The 18,270-nt window shown below is 54.1% G+C and overlaps 1 protein-coding gene across 1 annotated transcript; it reads left to right on the top strand.

Annotated features, from left to right (window-relative positions):
* The first annotated feature begins 703 nt into the window (after nucleotides 1-703).
* On the top strand, nucleotides 704-9,304 carry MMP25 (matrix metallopeptidase 25). Its single transcript, XM_029075731.1, has 10 exons — nucleotides 704-850; nucleotides 1,758-1,890; nucleotides 5,300-5,438; nucleotides 5,581-5,873; nucleotides 6,675-6,851; nucleotides 7,074-7,158; nucleotides 7,409-7,491; nucleotides 8,069-8,221; nucleotides 8,387-8,647; nucleotides 8,818-9,304. Exons 1-10 carry the CDS (start codon nucleotides 707-709, stop codon nucleotides 9,078-9,080), a joined length of 1,731 nt encoding a protein of 576 aa, XP_028931564.1. The 5' UTR covers nucleotides 704-706; the 3' UTR covers nucleotides 9,081-9,304.
* Nucleotides 9,305-18,270: the final 8,966 nt, after the last annotated feature.

Below are 18,270 nucleotides of genomic sequence, written 5' to 3'. Positions count from 1 at the left end.
GGGAAAAGGGCAGGGAGAGGGGACAAGTCTTCTCTTCTCTTCCAAGATGCCCTTCCCCACCCCTCGCCCCCTCATCCTGTGGCCGCCCCCACTCCTGAAGGGACTAAGTCTGGCTGGCGGAGGAGTCTGAAGTCCTAGCTCAAGTCCCAGGCCCGGGATCTTTTCTCCCCACTCTCAGGCATCTTGCCCTCAAGCTCTGGTCCCCTCCCCCCCTCCCTTCTCCTCCCACCCAACTCCCCTCTCCTTCTCCGGCCTCCCACCCCTCGGGGCCTGGCTTTCCGGCCCCCTCCCTCCCTTTGATCTCCCCTGTGAAGGGTTAATGGGGTCAAGTGTGGAGGCGGGAGACAAAGGGGCTTCACAAGGCGGTGGCCGCTGCGGGGATCTGGACCCCTCTGTCTTTCCTTCTGAACCCCCTAACCCCTCACCCGACACCAGCTGCGGTTCCCCGGGAAATTGGGTCATTTCCCTCGGTTAATGGGGACCCACCCCGCCCAAAAGGGAGGAGGCCCGAACCCATAGGCCCTTCCCGAAACTCAGGTGCCTTCTAACCCAGCACTGCCCCCTCCCACTTTGCCCGGTCCCCCCCACCCCTCATCCCCCCACCCCTCCACCTCGGGCAGAGCCGCCCCTGCCCGTCCCCTCCCCTGTCCCTCCTTCTCCCCCTCCCTCCCTCATTTCCTCCCTCGACCGGAGCCGCAGCCCGAGGATGGAGCTCTGGGGGGCCCCAGTGCCCCCCCACCTTCTTCTCCTCCTCCTCCTCCTCCTTCTCTTGCTCCCCCCGCAGCTGCTGCCGCTACCTCTCCCCTCGCGGGTTCGGGATCCCTCGGCTCAGGACATCAGCTTGGGCGTGGTGAGTACGGGCTGGGGGCAGGACGCCTGGATCCCGGCGGGGCGGGGAGCTGAGTCTTCTAAGGGGAAAGGGTCTGGGGTCTGGGAAGGGATGAGAGCCGAAGGATGGCAGGGAACTTCGGTTCTTCGAGGTGCGGAGAGGTTGGGGAATCGTGTTCTGTGAAGGAGTCGGGGCGAAGAGGGGCCGAGGGCAGGGGGCCTGGATCCTGGGAGGGGAGGGGAATGGGATCGGGTGCCTGGATCCAGGGAGGGGAGGGGGTTGGGAACAGTATGCCTGGGTCCAAGGGGCCTGGGGGCCTGAGTCCAGGGAGGAGAGGAAACTGGGAGCAGGTTGCCTGGGTCCGGGGAGGAGAGGGGCCTGGGGACAGGGTGCCTGGGGCTGGGGAGAGGAGGGGGCTGGGGGCTGGGTGCCTGGGTCCGGGCAGGGAAGGGGGCCGGGGAAGGGTGCCTGGGTCCAGTGAGGGGAGGGGACTGGGACAGAGGGCCTAGGTTTGGGAAGGGGAAGAGGTCGGGGACAGGATGCCCGAGTCTGGGGAGGGGGCTGGGGGCAGGGTGCCTGGGGCTGGGGAAGGAGTTGTGTTGTGCTCGCTTTGGTGGACTCTAGATGGCAAAGACATCCGAACTCTGGGGAGAACTAAAGGGAGGGGCTGGTGGGGGAGTTCCTGAGGCTGGAAGTACAGGCACTTGGATCCTGAAAGGACACTGGAGCTGGCGACTTGAGGGGTTTGGGGAGCAGATCTGTAGTTGAGAGAGGAAATGTGAGGGCACCGAAGCAGAAAGCCTGGGGTCCGTGTCTCTTCAGTTTCCCATTCAGGGTCTCCAGAGTCCAGCTTCTCAAGGCAATGTGTCCTAGGGGTTGAGTGGGCTGTTAGATGTCTCTTTGTAACCCTTCCTTCCTTGCTCCTCAGGACTGGCTCACCCGCTATGGCTACCTACCGGCCCCGGACCCGGCCCAAGCCCAGCTGCAGAGCCAAGTTCTCCTCCGGGATGCAATCCAGACCATGCAAAGGTTTGCAGGGCTGAAGGAGACGGGCTTCATGGGTAAGGGTATCCTTCACCCCCACCCTGTCCCTTCCAAGATGCCTGACTCCTCCCCAAATCTCCCTAGGCTCTTCTCCTCCCCACACCCCTTCTTCCCTCACTGCCTGTCAGGCCCCACAGTGCTTTGATTTCCACCGAGGAGGCGAATGAAGAGGTAAAAGTCACCAGGAATACGTCTTTGAATGCCCCACAGAGTCAGCTGCTTCTCCAAAAGGAGCATTGTCATCATCATCAGTGTTACTGATCTGTACATTCCAATCACTTAGTACAGTGCTCTGCACATAGTAAGCGCTCAATAAATACTATTGAATGAATGAATAAATGGTATTTATTGAGCGCCTATCAGCGCGGCTCAGTGGCAAGAGACCGGGCTTGGGAGCCAGAGCTCATGGGTTCGAATACCGGCTCTGCCACTTGTCAGCTGTGTGACTGTGGGCAAGTCACTTAACTTCTCTGTGCCTCAGTTACCTCATCTGTAAAATGGGGATTAACTGTGGGCCTCACGTGGGACAACCTGATGACCCGCTATCTTCCCCAGTGCTTAGAACAATGCTCTGCACATAGTAAGCACTTAACAAATACCAACATTATTTGGTTGCCTATCAACCTCCGCTCCAAACAAAAACTCCTCACTCTAGGCTTCAAGGCTCTACATCACCTTGCCCCTTCCTACCTCTCCTCCCTTCTCTCTTTCTACCGCCCACCCCGCACGCTCCGCTCCTCTGCCGCCCACCTCCTCGCCGTCCCTCGGTCTCGCCCATTCCGCCATCGACCCCTGGGCCACGTCCTCCCGCGGTCCCGGAACGCCCTCCCTCCTCACCTCTGCCAAACTGATTCTCTTCCCCTCTTCAAAACCCTACTTAAAACTTACCTCCTCCAAGAGGCCTTCCCAGACTGAGTTCCCCTTCTCCCTCTACTCCCTCTACCGCCCCCCCTTCACCTCTCCGCAGCTTAACCCTCTTTTCCCCCACTTCCCTCTGCACCTCTCCCTCTCCCTTCCCATCCCCTCAGCACTGTACTCGTCTGCTCAACCGTATATATTTTCATTACCTTATTTATTTTGTTAATGAAATGTACATCGCCTCGATTCTATTTAGTTGCCATTGTTTTTACGAGATGTTCTTCCCCTCGACTCTATCTATTGCCATTGTTCTCGTCTGTCCGTCTCCCCCGATTAGACCGTAAGCCCGTCAAACGGCAGGGACTGTCTCTATCTGTTGCCTACATGTTCATCCCAAGCGCTTAGTACAGTGCTCTGCACATAGTAAGCGCTCAGTAAATACTATTGAATGAATGAATACTGTGGACTAAGCACTTGGGAGAGTACACTACAAGAGAGTTGGTAGACACAGTCACTGCCTAAACCGAGCTTTCAGCTCAGAGAGAAAGATAGGTGACAATGATTTTCCCTTTGCTATTTGAAGAGGCCACCAAACCCAGTTCAATACTCAGTCTTGCTCTCAGTTGTCCCCCAATTGATCTGTTTCTGTCCCAGAGGACAGGACTTGGCAGGACCTGCGGGGAGGCGTTAGGATGCTTGTCTCTGTTAGCCCAGGCCCTGTTCAGGGATGTCCAAGGGGGTATGGGCTAGAGAGGGAAACCTCAAATGCACGTTTGGGGCAGGGGGGAAGAGTTTGGAATGGGAGTGTGGGAGAGGATGCTGGGTCTGTCTTTATGTGCCCAGTGAGAAAGAGTGGTGGGTAGAGCTGGTTAGCTATCCCTCATGACTATCTTGACCTCCCAATTGTCAAGAGAAGCAGCGTGGCTCAGTGGAAAGAGGATGGGCTTTGGAGTCAGAGGTCATGAGTTCAAATCCTGGCTTGGCCACTTGTCAGCTGTGTGACTTTGGGCAAGTCACTTAACTTCTCGGTGCCTCAGTTACCTCATCTGTAAAATGGGGATTAAGACTGTGAGCCCCACGTGGGACAACCTGATTCCCTTGTGTCCACCCCAGAGCTTAGAACAGTGTTTGGCACATAGTAAGTGCTTAACAAATACCAACATTATTATTAATTGTCAGGCTGCAGTGGCAGGAGCCCTCGAACTCTGTCAAACCAGTACCCAGCCAGTGGGGTCCATGTGGTTTTACTTAGTTATTCCCCCTTGTCCCCTCCCCAGAGCAAACTGCTTTACTCCATTAGGTCTCCCTAGAGCAGGCTGCATATCTCTTGCAGGGTGGGGAGCAAATGTACATCTAAACCCAAGCATTTGGTAGAATGGAAATTTTTAAAAAGTCTACACATCAGAAATGATTTTAATCCAAAGAACCACGTGTGTCAGGAGGGCTGAAAGACAGAGAAAGCCCAGGCTGATCGACCTCAGCACGGCCCAGAACCGCCGAACTTGGGCACACCACAAGAGCAACACCAGGGCCCGGGGGCAGAGATGAGCCTTTTCCGGGAATGATGCCATTTCAACCACTCTACAAAGGAGAAGAAAGTGCAGGGATTAAATGTTGAGGCTATTATTATTATTATTATGCATGACCCAAGCGGGTCTGTCTCCGTGAACCGCCCCGTTGCTGGGATTTTCTAATCCTGGCTCAACCACTTGCCTCCTGTGTGACCTTGGTCAAGTTACTTAACTTCTCTGGGCTTCAGTTACCTCATCTGGGAGAACAGGTATTTTGTCTTGATTTGACAGGTGAGGAAGCTGAAGCACAAAAAGGTTAAGTGCTTCCAAGGTCATAGATTGGGCAAGTGGCAGAACCAGGATTAGAACCCAGTCTTGTGGTCTTTCCATTAGTCTTTGCTGCCTTGCAGTTCACCCCCATTAATCAATCAACAATCAGTGGTATTTACTGAGTGGTTATCGTGTGCAGAGTGCTGTTCTAAGCACTTGGGAAAGTATAATGCAATAGAGTTGATAGGCACAATCGCTGCCCACAACAAGTTTACAGCCATGAGATTAAAACCCCCGTCATCCCTGACCCCCTTTTCCAACTGAAATTTTTTCTATTCTGCTGAAGTCTTGGGAGAGCTGTGTATATATACATAACCTTCCCTCTGCCCCTCAGCCATGACTGGGGAACAGGTGGTTCTGGGAAGTTTGTTGGCAGGACTGTAAACTCATCCTCTAGACTGCAAGCTCATGGTAGGCTGGGATCGTGTCTGTTACATTCTTATGTTGTACTTTTCCATGTGCTTAGTACAGTGCTCTGCACATAGTAAGTGCTCAATAAATCCAATCGATTGATCGATTGATTGACAGTTTAGATAGTACATTACTACTGAATGAATGAATTTCCCTTATTCTAGAAGTGTCAGGGCCCGGATAGTTGCAGCAATAGCTCTCCGGGGGCCCGCCTCTACATTGGCCCTGAGGGGTCTGAAAAGAGGGATGTCCCCTGCTATCCCACTAACCCCTTGTTTCTCTCCCCGGCTCCCTTCCCCCCCTCCCCCCAAAATAGACCAGCAGACCATGGCCATGATGCAGAAGCCACGCTGCTCCCTGCCTGATCTGGTCGGGGCCGCAGGGCTGGTGCGGCGGCGGAGGCGGAGATATGCACTCAGCGGCAGCATGTGGAACAGGCGGCTCCTGACCTGGAGGTGAGTCCTTGCCCCCGGTCCCCCACCCCACCAGACCTCGCCCCACCACACTTACCCGGGGTCCTGGGGTTGGGAAAGGAGGGAGTCAGCAGGCCGGCGTTCCCTCTCCGGTTCCCTCGGAGCTGCCTCCCTCCTCCCACAGGGTCCGCTCTTTTCCCCGGGCCTCGGCCCTGAGCATGGACACGATTCGGACCCTGATGCAGTATGCACTGGCAGCGTGGGGGACCGTGGGCGGACTAGAGTTCCGTGAGGTGGTGACAGGGAGTGCCGCGGAGGCCGACATCCTCATCGACTTCTCCCGGGCCTACCACGAGGATGGCTACCCCTTCGACGGCCCAGGGGGCACACTGGCCCATGCCTTCTTCCCCGGGGAACACCCCATCTCGGGAGATACGCATTTTGACGAAGAGGAGGCCTGGACTTTCGGGGAGGATGGTACGTTACCCTCCCGGGGCCGGTAGTAGATACCTCAGTAGATTCAGATTCTGCTTTCCCTCCTTTCCCCCTGCTCCCCCTGCCCTCTTCTCCCCTCAACCAGTCAGGCCCTTTCAAGGGAGGGGAGGTGATGAGGCAAGTATTAGCCCATTTCATAGAAGACACAACATCACATCCTGCCAACATTAAGCATGATAACGCAACAAGGGACAGCCTTTTTATTTGCACAATGTGGCTAGGGCAGTGGGTCCTGATACACATGCACCCTTAGGTGAATTTCACCATCTGGGGTGTCTTTTTCGAAGAACATTCACTGGAGCATTTGCTTTGTTATGTGCCAAGAGCTGTACTAAGCACTGGGACCATTACAAGGTAATCGAGTTCAACAGTCTCTGGTCCCGCAAGGGGCTCACAGTCTAGTGGCGGGGGAGAATGGCTATTGAATCCCCATTTTGCAGGTGTGGAAATTGATACACAGAGAATCAAAGTGACTTGCTCAAGGTCACACAACAGGTCAGTGGCAGAACTGGGTTTAGAACCCAGGTCCTCTGCTTCCCAGGCCAGAGTTCTTTCCACTAGGCCAAGCTGCTTCTTGTAATCCAAGTGTAACTCTATAAATAACAGGCTGTCCCTGGTAAGTAGCTGTTGACTCGTCCCTCAACATTTGCCTGATTCAGTGCCCTGCCCTGGGGAAACCTGCTCTCCTGGAGTCTTGGTGGAGGATCAGAGAGGTGAAGGGGTTGGGGAAGGCCCAGGGTCTACCATCTTACCCCCCGAGACTCCTTCTCCTTGTCCCCCCAGATGGCGGCGGGACGGACTTGTTTGCAGTGGCAGTGCATGAGTTTGGTCACGCTCTAGGCCTGGCGCACTCCTCTGCCCCCAACTCCATCATGCGGCCTTTCTACCAGGGCCCCGCCGGGAATCCAAGCCAGTACCACCTCCCTCCCGATGACCAGGAGGGCCTGCAGCAGCTCTACGGTGAGAGAACTCCACACCCCAGACTCCCTCCACCTGTCTCTGCTCGCTTCTCTGGACTTTGATCACCTCTGGCCTCCCTAGAACCCGTCTTCTCAGCGTTATGCTCAGCTACGGCTATTGCTCACCCCAGAACAAGCTGCTGCTTCTTGCAGTGCTCGACTATGGTCCTATCCCAATCTCTTCTCTCATCTCCACCTTCCAACTGACCCAGTCTCCCTGTAGGGAAGGGGCCGAAGTCCCCGAAACCACAGCCTTCAAGAAAACCTCTCGTCCCTCCTCCGCAGCCCCCGCGGCAGCCCCCAGACAGGTAAGATCCTCCTAGTCCCACCCCCACCCTCCACCCCTACAACTCCCACACCTACTCCTCTCCCCTCTGAGCCTCTGGATCTCTATTCCCTTACCCATCCTCCTCCTCCTCTCCTGCCCAGCCACCCGACCCTGTGCCCTCAGTTTACCCATTCTAACTCCTCTCTCCTTCCCCATCTACTGAGGGAAAGTCTCCTCCCTTCCTGTACCGTTCCCCACTCCACCTCCCCTCCCCTTCTCCCTACCCACAGCCCTTCAGAGCCAGGCCCCGATCGCTGTGTTGGTGGATTTGATGCTATCGCCAACATCCGGGGGGAGATCTTCTTCTTCAAAGGTGAGGACCTTTGGCTTCTGGCGTCTGATCCCGCCCCAGTGGTCTGCTCTCCACCTCCTAGCAAACAAACGCGCACGCGCGCACACACACAGCCTTTGCATGTCCTGGGATCTCCTGACCTCTCACTCCTGAATATCCACACTGTAAGTTCATTGTGGGCAGGGAATGTGTCTGTTATACTTTCCCAAGCACTTACTACAGTGCTCTGCACTCAGTAAGTGCTCAATAGATACAATTGACTGATTGACCCTGGGACCTATGATTTTTGACTTTTCTGGGCCTCCAGCTCTCCCCCACCTCCCCATGATCCCTTGGGCTCTTTGCCTTACCTTGGTCGGGCCTGGCCCATGATCCAGGGGTGGAACTGGGCGTTACCCAGGCTCCCCGAGTCCTCTTGTGAAGCTAGGATGGGGTGAGAGCAAGGTTTAGGGCTTGACGGACTGTGGCCTGCCCTCCTGGCCTCAAGGCAATCGAGTCAGGGTGACCTGAGCCTGTGGCTCCAGGGTGGCCACCTGCCACCTTTTCCTCTCCTGCCAGACTCCCGGGAACCCCATTTCCTTCCTCCTTTGCCCCACAGGCCCGTGGTTCTGGCGTCTGCAGCCCTCAGGCCAGCTGGTGTCCCCTCGGCCGGCCCAGCTGCATCGTTTCTGGGAGGGGCTCCCCCTGACCGTGCAGGCCATCGATGCAGCTTACGCGCGACCCCGGGACGGACGCATTCTGCTCTTCGATGGTGACTAGCATGAGGATGGGGCGGGGTGGTGGGAGGGATGGGGGCTGGGAGGGCAGTGTTGGGGAAGGGGCTGCTGGTGGTGGGGGTGGACGCAGCAGAAGCCGGGGTCGCTAAGGTGGGTGACCGAGGGCTCTGAGGTGACCTGCCTCCTCCCCCTGCCCCCAGGCCCCCGGGTCTGGGTGTTCAAGGATCGGCAGCTGGAGTCAGACTCTCCCTGGCCACTGACCAAGCTGGGACTCCCAGCCGGGGAGCGGGTGGATGCCGTCTTCACGTGGCCCCAGAATGGCAAGACCTACCTGTTCAGGGGCACCCAGTACTGGCGTTACGACGAGAGTGCCCGCAGCCTAGACCCCGGATACCCTAAACCTTTGAGCCTCTGGGAAGGGGCCCCTTCCTCTCCTGATGATGTCATTAGCAGCAACAAAGGTGGGAGCCCTGGGGGGAGGACCTGGCTTGGGGGAAGGGTCAGGGAGGGAGCACCTGGTCGGGGAGGGGTCAGGGAGGAAGCACCTGGACCAGGATTGGGACACCTGGGTATGGGATGGAGGGCAGGATAACTGGGTTCAGGGAGTGACCTTTCTTCCTCTCCACGGCAGGTGACACCTACTTCTTCAAAGGCTCCCACTACTGGCGCTTTGATCCTGGTAGTGTGGTAGTAGCCACAGACTCCCCCCGCCCCATGGCTCCCGAGTGGCTGGACTGCCCCTCCTCCAGTCAGGACCCCACCTTGAACCCCAGTCCGAGAGCTCCCCAATCTCCAGGAGATTGTAACTGCCATTGCAATATCAATGATCAAGCCAGCACTGCATCCCCCCAACTGCTGTTGTTAGTGCTGGTTGGGGGAATAGCTTGGTTTTGAAAGGTCGGCCTTGTGTAACAGTAATAATAATTCTGGTATTTGCTACACGCTTACTATATGTCAAATAATGTTCTAAGCGCTGGGGTGGATACAAGGTAATCACGTCTTGAATGAATCAATGAATGTCAGACACGGTTTCTTCCCCACATGGGCTCGCTGTCTAAGTAGGAGGGAGAACAGACATTGAATCCCCATGTTACAGAGGAGGAAACTGAGACTCAGAGAATAATAATGATAATAATAATTATGATATTTGTTAAGTGCTTACTATGTGCTAAGCACTGTTCTAAGCGCTGGGGGGGATACAGCGTAATCAGGTTGTCCCGCGTGGGGCTCACACTTTCTCCCCATCTTACAGATGAGGTAACTGAGGCACAGAGAAGTCAAGTCAGTTGTCCAAGTTTGCACAGCTGGCAAGTGGCTGAGCTGAGATTAGAAACCAGGTCCTCTGACTCCCAAGCAAATGTTTTTTCCACTAGGCCATGCTGTATCTGTGGTGTCTGGAAGCAGAGGGAGCCCCAAGCCCATCAGATCGGACCTGGTCACGTCTTCCTCCTGCCCTGGACGCTGCCTGCCCCCTACCCTGCTCATGGGATCAGATGCTCCGCCCTCAGTGGGATGGGTCATCCCTTGGGTGCAGAGGCTTCTGGGCGGTGGTGATGGCCTGGGCGGCTTTGCCAGTGGTGCTGGTTGGGAGCAGGTACTTCTGGTCCTTCTCCACTCCCCTCTTCCTGTTGGACAGTTGCAAAAAAAGTGGTGCTCCATCCACCCACCTACTCAAGCTGCAGCCTTCCGTCCTTCCTTCTGGCCCCACAAGATCACGAGTTCCAATCCCGCGTCAGGGCCGCCTGGGCGGCCCCAGCACTGAGCTAAGCGCTGGGGACGCCCCAAGGCCATCGGGTCCCCCGGGGGCTCCAGGCCTCTGCCACCTTCTCCACGTGACGTCACTGAGGCCCCCAGGACAGGGAGAAGGAGAAGGATGGCATTTTAAAGCACCTACTATGTGCACAGCACTGTTTTAAGCATTGGGGTAGATTTTAAAAATGGTATTTCTTAAGCCTTTACTATGTGCACAGCACTGATCTAAGCACTGGGGGAGATAAAATTGGTGTTTGTTAAGCGCTTACTATGTGCAGAGCACTGTTCTAAGCGCTGGAGTAGATTAAAAAAATTGGCATTTGTTAAGCGCCTACTATGTGCTGAGCACTGATCTAAGCGCTGGGGTAGATTTTTAAAAAATGGTATTTGTTAAGCGCTTATTATGTGCAGAGCATTGTTCTAAGCGCTGGGGGAGATACAGGGTCATCAGGTTGTCCCACGTGAGGCTCACAGTCTTCATTCCCATTTTCCAGATGAGGTCACTGAGGCCCAGAGAAATGAAGTGACTGGCCCAAGGTCACACGGCAGAGAAGCGGCAGAGCTGGGATGAGAGTAATAATAATAAGGGAGTAATAATAATAAGGATGGTGTTCATTCAGGGCTCACCATGCGCTGAGCACTGTTCCCAGGCGGGCAGCTTGTCCCAGTTGGGGCTGCCGGGCTTCATCCCCTTTTCCAGGAGAGGCGGCTGAGGCCCACAGAAGGGACGTGTCTCTCCCGAGGTCACCCGGCGGTCATGTGGGGGGGGCGGAATTAGAACCCACGACCTGCCTTGCAGGCCTTCCGCTACACCCTGCCGCTTTGCCTTCCAGGCTGCTGGCTCTCAAAACCCTCTGGCCTGCGGAGAATCCCGCACGTCGACCCCTGGCCCACGTCCTCCCGCGGTCCTGGTACGCCCTCCCTCCTCACCTCCGCCAAACTAATTCTCTTCCTTTCTTCAAAGCCCTACTGAGAGCTCACCTCCTCCAAGAGGCCTTCCCAAACTGAGCTCCCCTTTTTCCTCTGCTCCCTCTGCTGCCTCTCTGCCCCCCGCTTCACTTCTCCGCAGCTTAACCCTCTTTTCCCCCCACTTCCCTCTGCTCCTCCCCCTCTCCCTTCCCCTCCCCTCAGTACTGTGCTTACCCGCTCACTTGTATATATTTTTTATTACCCTATTCATTTTGTTAATGAGATGTACATCCCCTTGATTCTGTTTATTGCTATTGTTTTGGTCTGTCTGTCTCCCCCGATTAGACTGTAAGCCCGTCAAAGGGCAGGGACTGTCTCTATCTGTTGCTGAATTGTCCATTCCAAGCGCTTGGTACAGTGCTCTGCACATAGTAAGCGCTCAATAAATGCTACTGAATGAATACCTCCTCTAGCCTCTGCACTGGACAATAAAAGTGACTTTGTCTCCAGACTTTGTCTTGTTCCCGGTGTCTGGGTTGGGGCACCAGTCTCCGTCTCCCAGCTGGGTTCTAACCTCTCCCTGTCCCTCCCTCCTTCTTTCTCTCTTCTTCTTTTCCTACTGCTGAGGGGCTTTCAGAGTCTAGGATGTGTTCCTCATCTCCCTTTCCCACTGCTAGTGTCATCTGAGCAGTGTGAGAACCACTTTTCAGCTTCTAGATGGAGCCAAGGGCAGAGACCTCAGGTGCGTTTCGCCAAGTGCCGCACCCCTGTCCAGGCACCTATGTGCTTGCGTCCCAGACCCCAGCGAGAACATGACTGGCGGGGGCGAGAGGGTGCGAGTAATGCCACACCAAAGGCTAGCACCATGATCACTTCCTCTGGGAAGGGCCTCCGTCTTGAAGCTTCAAGACCAAAGTTCATCGATCATTTCTAATGGGAGATTCCACCCACATGATGGGGGAGGGGATGACAGTGTGACTCAGCTCTAATAATAATAATGTTGGTATTTGTTAAGCGCTTACTATGTGCCGAGCACTGTTCTAAGCGCTGGGGTAGACACACGGGAATCAGGTTGTCCCACGTGGGGCTCACAGTCTTAATCCCCATTTTACAGACGGGGTAACTGAGGCATCAAGAAGTCAAGTGACTTGCCCAAAGTCACACAGCTGACGAGTGGCCGAGCCGGGATTCGAACCCATGACCTCTGACTCCAAAGCCCGTGCTCTTTCCACTGAGCTCTCTCATTCACCCCACATATCCAATCTGTCACCAATGCCTGCCGGTCTCACCTTTACAATATCGTCAAGCTCCGCCCTTTCCTCTGCATCCAAACGACTATCTTACTGGTACAGGCTTTCATAATATCCCGACTGGATTACTGTGTCAGCCTTCTCTCTGATCTCCCTTCCTCCTGTCTCTCCCCGCTCCAGTCTGTTCTTCATTCCACTGTCAGGATCATCTTCCTGCAGAAATGCTCTGGGCATGTCACTCCCCTCCTTAAAATCCTCCAGTAGTTGCCTATCAACCTCCACACGAAACAAAAATTTCTCACTCTGGGCTTCAAGGCTCTTCATTCATTCGTTCATTCATTCATTTATTCATTCAATAGTATTTATTGAGCGCTTACTATGTGCAGGGCACTGTACTAAGCGCTTGAAATGAACAAGTCGGCAACAGATAGAGACAGTCCCTGCCCTTTGATGGGCTTACGGTCTAATCGGGGGAGACGGACAGACGAGAACGATGGCAATAAATCGAGTCGAGGGGAAGAACATCTCGTAAAAACAATGGCAACTAAATAGAATCGAGGCGATGTACATTTCATTAACAAAATAAATAGGGTAATGAAAATATATACAGTTGAGCGGACGAGTACAGTGCTGAGGGGATGGGAAGGGAGAGGGGGAGGAGCAGAGGGAGATGGGGGGAAAAGAGGGTTAAGCTGCGGAGAGGTAAAGGGGCCGGTAGAGGGAGAAGGGGAGCTCAGTCAGGAAGACCTCTCGGAGGAGGTGACTTTTATGTAGGGTTTTGAAGAGGGGAAGAGAATCAGTTTGGCGGAGGTGAGGAGGGAGGGCGTTCCAGGACCGCAGGAGGACGTGGCCCAGGGGTCGACGGCGGGATAGGCGAGACCGAGGGACGGCGAGGAGGTGGGCGGCGGAGGAGTGGAGCATGTGGGGTGGGCAGTGGAAAGAGAGAAGGGAGGAGAGGTAGGAAGGGGCAAGGGGATGTAGAGCCTTGAAGCCTAGAGTGAGGAGTTTTTGTTTGGAGCGGAGGTTGATAGACAACAACTGGAGGTGTTTAAGAAGGGGAGTGACATGCCCAGATCGTTTGTGCGGGAAGATGAGCCGGGCAGCGGAGTGAAGAATAGACCGGAGCGGGGAGAGAGAGGAGGAAGGGAGATCAGAGAGAAGGCTGACACAGTAGTCTAGCCGGGATATAACGAGAGCCCGTAGTGTTAAGGTAGCTGTTTGGGTGGAGAGGAAAGGGCGGATCTTGGCGATATTGTACAGGTGAGACCGGCAGGTCTCGGTAACGGTTAGGATGTGTGGGGACAACGAGAGAGGCGAGTCGAGGATGACACCAAGATCGCGGGCCCGAGAGACGGGAAGGATGGTCGTGCCATCCACGGTGATAGCGAAGTCTGGGAGAGGACCGGGTTTGGGAGGGAAGATGAGGAGCTCAGTCTTGCTCATGTTGAGTTTTAGGTGGCCGGCCGACATCCAGGTGGAGACGTCCCGGAGGCAGGAGGAGATGCGAGCCTGAAGGGAGGGGGAGAGGACAGGGGCGGAGATGTAGATCTGCGTATCATCGGGGGCCTGGAGGCAGACGCCGGCTTCTTTTATCAAAGAGAGGGGGCTTCTCGGCGAATGGTGGGCTCTGCCGGGTGGCCGGCGGCGCGTGGAGCCATCTTGTCGGTTTCCCAGCCGCCCGTTGGCCGCTCGCGCCGCCACTCCCACCAGCCCTTGGGGCAGCCGAGGCCTGGGTTCCCGGGATGATTGTGTCAGCCTTCTCTCTGATCTCCCTTCCTCCTGTCTCTCCCCGGTCCAGTCTGTTCTTCATTCCGCTGTCAGGATCATTTTCCTGCAGAAATGCTCTGGGCATGCCACTCCCCTCCTTAAAATCCTCCAGTGGTTGCCTATCAACCTCCACACGAAACAAAAACTTCTCACTCTGGGCTTCAAGGCTCTCCATCACCTTGCCCCCTCCTACCTCTCCTCCTTTCTCTCTCTCTACTGCACACCCCATACTCTCCGCTCCTCTGCCGCTCACCTCCTCGCCCACCTCCTCACCATCTCCCGTTCTCGCCTCTCCCGCTGTTGACCTCTGGCCTACGTCCTACTGCTGTCATGGAATGCCCTCCCTCCTCACCTCAGCCAAACTAACTCTCTTCCCCTCTTCAAAGCCCTAATGAGAGCTCACCTCCTCCAAGAGGCCTTCCCAGACTGAGCTTCCCCTTTTCCCTCTGTTCCCTCTGCTCCCTCTCTGCTCCCTCTTCACTTCCCCTCAGCTAAGCCCCCTTTTCCCCCTTTCCCTCTGCTCCTCCCCCTCTCTCTTCCCCTCCCCTCAGCACTGTGCTCATTTGTATATATTTTTATTACCCTATTTATTTTGTTAATGAGGTGTACATCCCCTTGATTCAATTTATTGTGATTAAGTAGTTTTGCTTTTTGTCCATCTGTATCCCCGGATTAAACTGCAAGCCCATCTATGAGCAGGGATTGTCTCTATCTGTTGCCGAATTGTACATTCCAAGCACTTAGTACAGTGCTCTGCACATAGTAAGCGCTCAAAAAATACTAATGAATGAATGAATGAATGACAGTAAGGTGCCCAAGCTTGAGGTGGGGGGGCCACACTCTAAGTTGGTCCAGTGCACAAGTCAGAGTCTCCTCAGGTGCCTGGTGGGCAGAGTCAGGACACCCGCACTCCCCCTTACTTCATTCAATAGTATTTATTGAGCGCTTACTATGTGCAGAGCACTGTACTGAGCGCTTGGAATGTACAAATTGGTAACAGAGACAGTCCCTGCCCTTTAATGGGCTTACAGTCTAATCGGGGAAGACAGACAGACAAGAACAATGGCAATAAATAGAATCAAGGGGAAGAACATCTCATTAAAGCAATAGCAAATAAATAGAATCAGGGTGATGTACATCTCATTAACAAAATAAATAGGGTAATAAAGATATATACAGTTGAGCGCATGAGTACAGTGCTGAGGGGATGGGATGGGAGAGGGGGAGGAGCAGAGGGAATGGGGGGGAGCTTTGATGGTGTAGATTGCCAGGTAGCCACTCAGCTGGGCACAAATTTAACCTCCAAGGACGGGTCCCTCTGGTTTCTCTACCTCCTCCAGGAGCTCCCTGGCTAGTGTAGGCCACATGGCAAGATAACAGAGGGGGCAGCTGTCTTTCCTCTGCCATTTATGTGGTTCAAACACAGACACAGGCAAGAAGCTGCAGCTCTAATGTACACTGGCAGGACGGTCAAAATCACAACTCTTCTGACCAGCTCAACTCCTTCCCGAGCTTGGTCCTTGAGGGATCTCCAATCACTTGACATGTTTTTTCCTTCTTCCCATTTGCCAATATTGGCACACTCTCTCCAGGGAGGTACAGGAGAGAAGCTTTTAAGGGAGCTAGGGAGAGGACTCAAGCACTACCCAGAGCCCAACCCAGACCCTCTTCCCTCCTCAGAACCCAGGCTTTTTGTGTCCCAACTCAATCAAGCTTTCCCTCTCCCTAGCCGAGTGGGAAGGGAGATTTGCCCTCTGGGATGTCTCTGCCCCAGTCCAAAAGGGCTGACTGTGGGCAGGTTGTGTAAAACAGCTGGGCAAAAGTGGCAAAGAGGAAGTGCCCTCCCCCCACCCCACATCCGGGCATGTGGGGAGGTAGAGGAAGAGGAGGAACACAATGACCTCTGCTTCAGGGCACTTGGTCCTGTCACCAGTTGTGAAGCTAGATAGGGGTCTGGGTGCCTGTTCCTCCTCCCCTGGCTCTGATAATGGACAGATCTTCCTGTTCCCCTCAGGCAGCCTCCTCAAGATCACTTTTGCTGGGGTGGGAGTCTCTATTTTCTGTAGAGACCCTTGTGCCCTCAGCTCCATCCTTAACTTCCGGGGCTGGGCTCCCAGGGGCCTATGAAGACCTCCCCACCTGCCTCCTTCCTCAGAGGTTATGCTAGAGGCCAGAGGTCAGGGCAGACCTATTTGTCCTGAGGTGATGGGATTCTTTGTATGATCTTTGGAGAGCCCCATAATGATCCCTCCTCATGGACAGCTGTCGCTGATGGGATGAGGGAGTAGGTGAGGTGTCCCAGGGTGCAACAGGCTAAGGATTCCTACCACAGCAAGCTGGAAAACCACCTCTCCAAGCCCTGGACAGGAGGTAGGATCCAAGAGGGGAAAGCCTGACATTTTCCAGTGATAGGCAGAGGGGCACTGCCCACCCACCTCACACCCCTTTGCCCCAGCTCATCTCTCTCACGAGGACATTCTTGGAGGACCCCCACCCCACTCAGCCCCTTCTCTTGGCTCCCTGGCTCTCTCCTTGCCTGGACACCCAGTTATTGGAAGGCCCTCCCCTGACTACTTTCCTTGGGTACCTCAGATGCCCAGGACCCAGTGCATTTCAGGACAGAAGGCGGAACCCAGTGGGGTCACCGTGGTGGTCCCGCTGGGGCCAGGCAAGGAGACGACTGCTGCTCAAAGATCTCGCTTGTTAGGTGTCCTCCTTCCCGGCCACCTGGGCAGAGGCCGGTCATGGTCAGCTATAATTGAGCTTCTCCCCAGCTCAGGTAGGGGCAGATCTGTTGCCCCAAGGTCCCTACTGGCCTGCTGCTCTCAGGGCATCTCCCCTGAGAGCAACAGGGCCATGGCCGGCTCAGGGGGTGGATGAGGGACCCGTTCGACCCTACTGTTGGCTGCCAACCAATCAATCAGTGGCATTTATTGAGTGCTTACTGTGTTCAGAGATACATCGTGGCTCAGTGGAAAGAACCCAGGCTTGGGAGTCAGAAGTCATGGGTTCTAATCCCAGCTCCACAGCATGTCAGCTGTGTGACCTTGGACAAGTCACTTACCTTCCCTGTACCTCAGTTATCTCATCTGTAAAATAGGGATGAAGACTGTGAGCCCTACCTGGGACAACCTGATAACTCTGTATCTACCCCAGTGCTTAGAACAGTACTTGGCACATAGTAAGCACTTAACAAATACCAACACTATTATTAGTATTATTCAGAGGACTGTAATAATAATAATAATAATGGCATTTATTAAGCACCTATTATGTGTCAAGCACTGTTCTAAATGTTGAAGTAGATACAAGATAATCAGGATGGACACAGTCCCTGTCCCACATGGGGCTCACAGTCTTAATCCCCATTTAACAAATGAGATAACTGAGGCACAGAGAAATTAAGTGACTTGCCCAAGGTCACACAGCAGACAGATGGTGGAATCAGGATTAGAACCCAGGTCCTTCTGACTCCCAGGGCTGTGCTCTATCCCCTAGGCTACATCGCTTCCCTCTACTAAGTGCTTGGCAGAGTACAATTCAATAGAGATGGTAGACACCTTCCATGTCCACCAGGAGTTTACAGGCTAGAGGGGAGGCATACATTAATATAAATAATTTATAATATATAAATTACATAATATATAAATTATAGATAACAGCATGAGTGCTGAGGGGTTGAGTACAATACAAAAAAGATCCTTCCCTACAGGCAGCTTACAGGCTTGAGGAGGAGACAGATATTAAAATCAATTACAAATGAATATGGGCGAAAGTGCTGTGGGGCTTTGGGAGGGGTGAGTATCAAAAGGTTTAATAAGGGAAACAGACCCAGATGTGGGGGGGGGCGGCCTTAGAGAGGGAAGCACTTGTACTCTCCCAAGAGCTTAGTACAGTGTTCTGCACACAGTAAGCACTCAATAAATACCATTGATTGATTGATTGATTGATTGAAGTGAGGGCTTAGTCAGGGAAGGCCTCTTAGAGGAGATGTGATTTTAATAAGGCTTTGAAGATGAGGAGAGTGGTGGTCTGTCAGATATGAGGAGGGAGGGCGTTCCAAGCCAAAGAGAGGATACGATTAAAGGGAAGATGAGCTTGAAGTTCAGTGAGAAGGTTGGTGTTGGAGGAGAGAAGGTGGGATGGTTGGCAACCGTTTAGACTGGGGAAGGCCTGTAAATTGTTCAATCAATTAATCAGTCATACTTATTGAGCACCCACTAGGTGCAGAGTACTGCACTAAGCCCTTGGGAGAACACAATATAATAGAGTAGGTAGACATTCCCTGCCCACACTGATCTTAGTCTAAATGGGGAGACAAGCAGTACATTTTGCAAAGTTTGTTGTTCTTACTCTTGTTTCTGCTTTCCTTGGCAGTCTCTCTCAATCAGTTGAGTACCTACTGT

Source organism: Ornithorhynchus anatinus, chromosome 11 (genome assembly GCF_004115215.2).
Source record: "Ornithorhynchus anatinus isolate Pmale09 chromosome 11, mOrnAna1.pri.v4, whole genome shotgun sequence".
Lineage (NCBI taxonomy): Eukaryota > Metazoa > Chordata > Mammalia > Monotremata > Ornithorhynchidae > Ornithorhynchus > Ornithorhynchus anatinus.
Note: the sequence above shows the minus strand (reverse complement) of the source record. Positions and strands in the feature narration are given on the sequence as shown.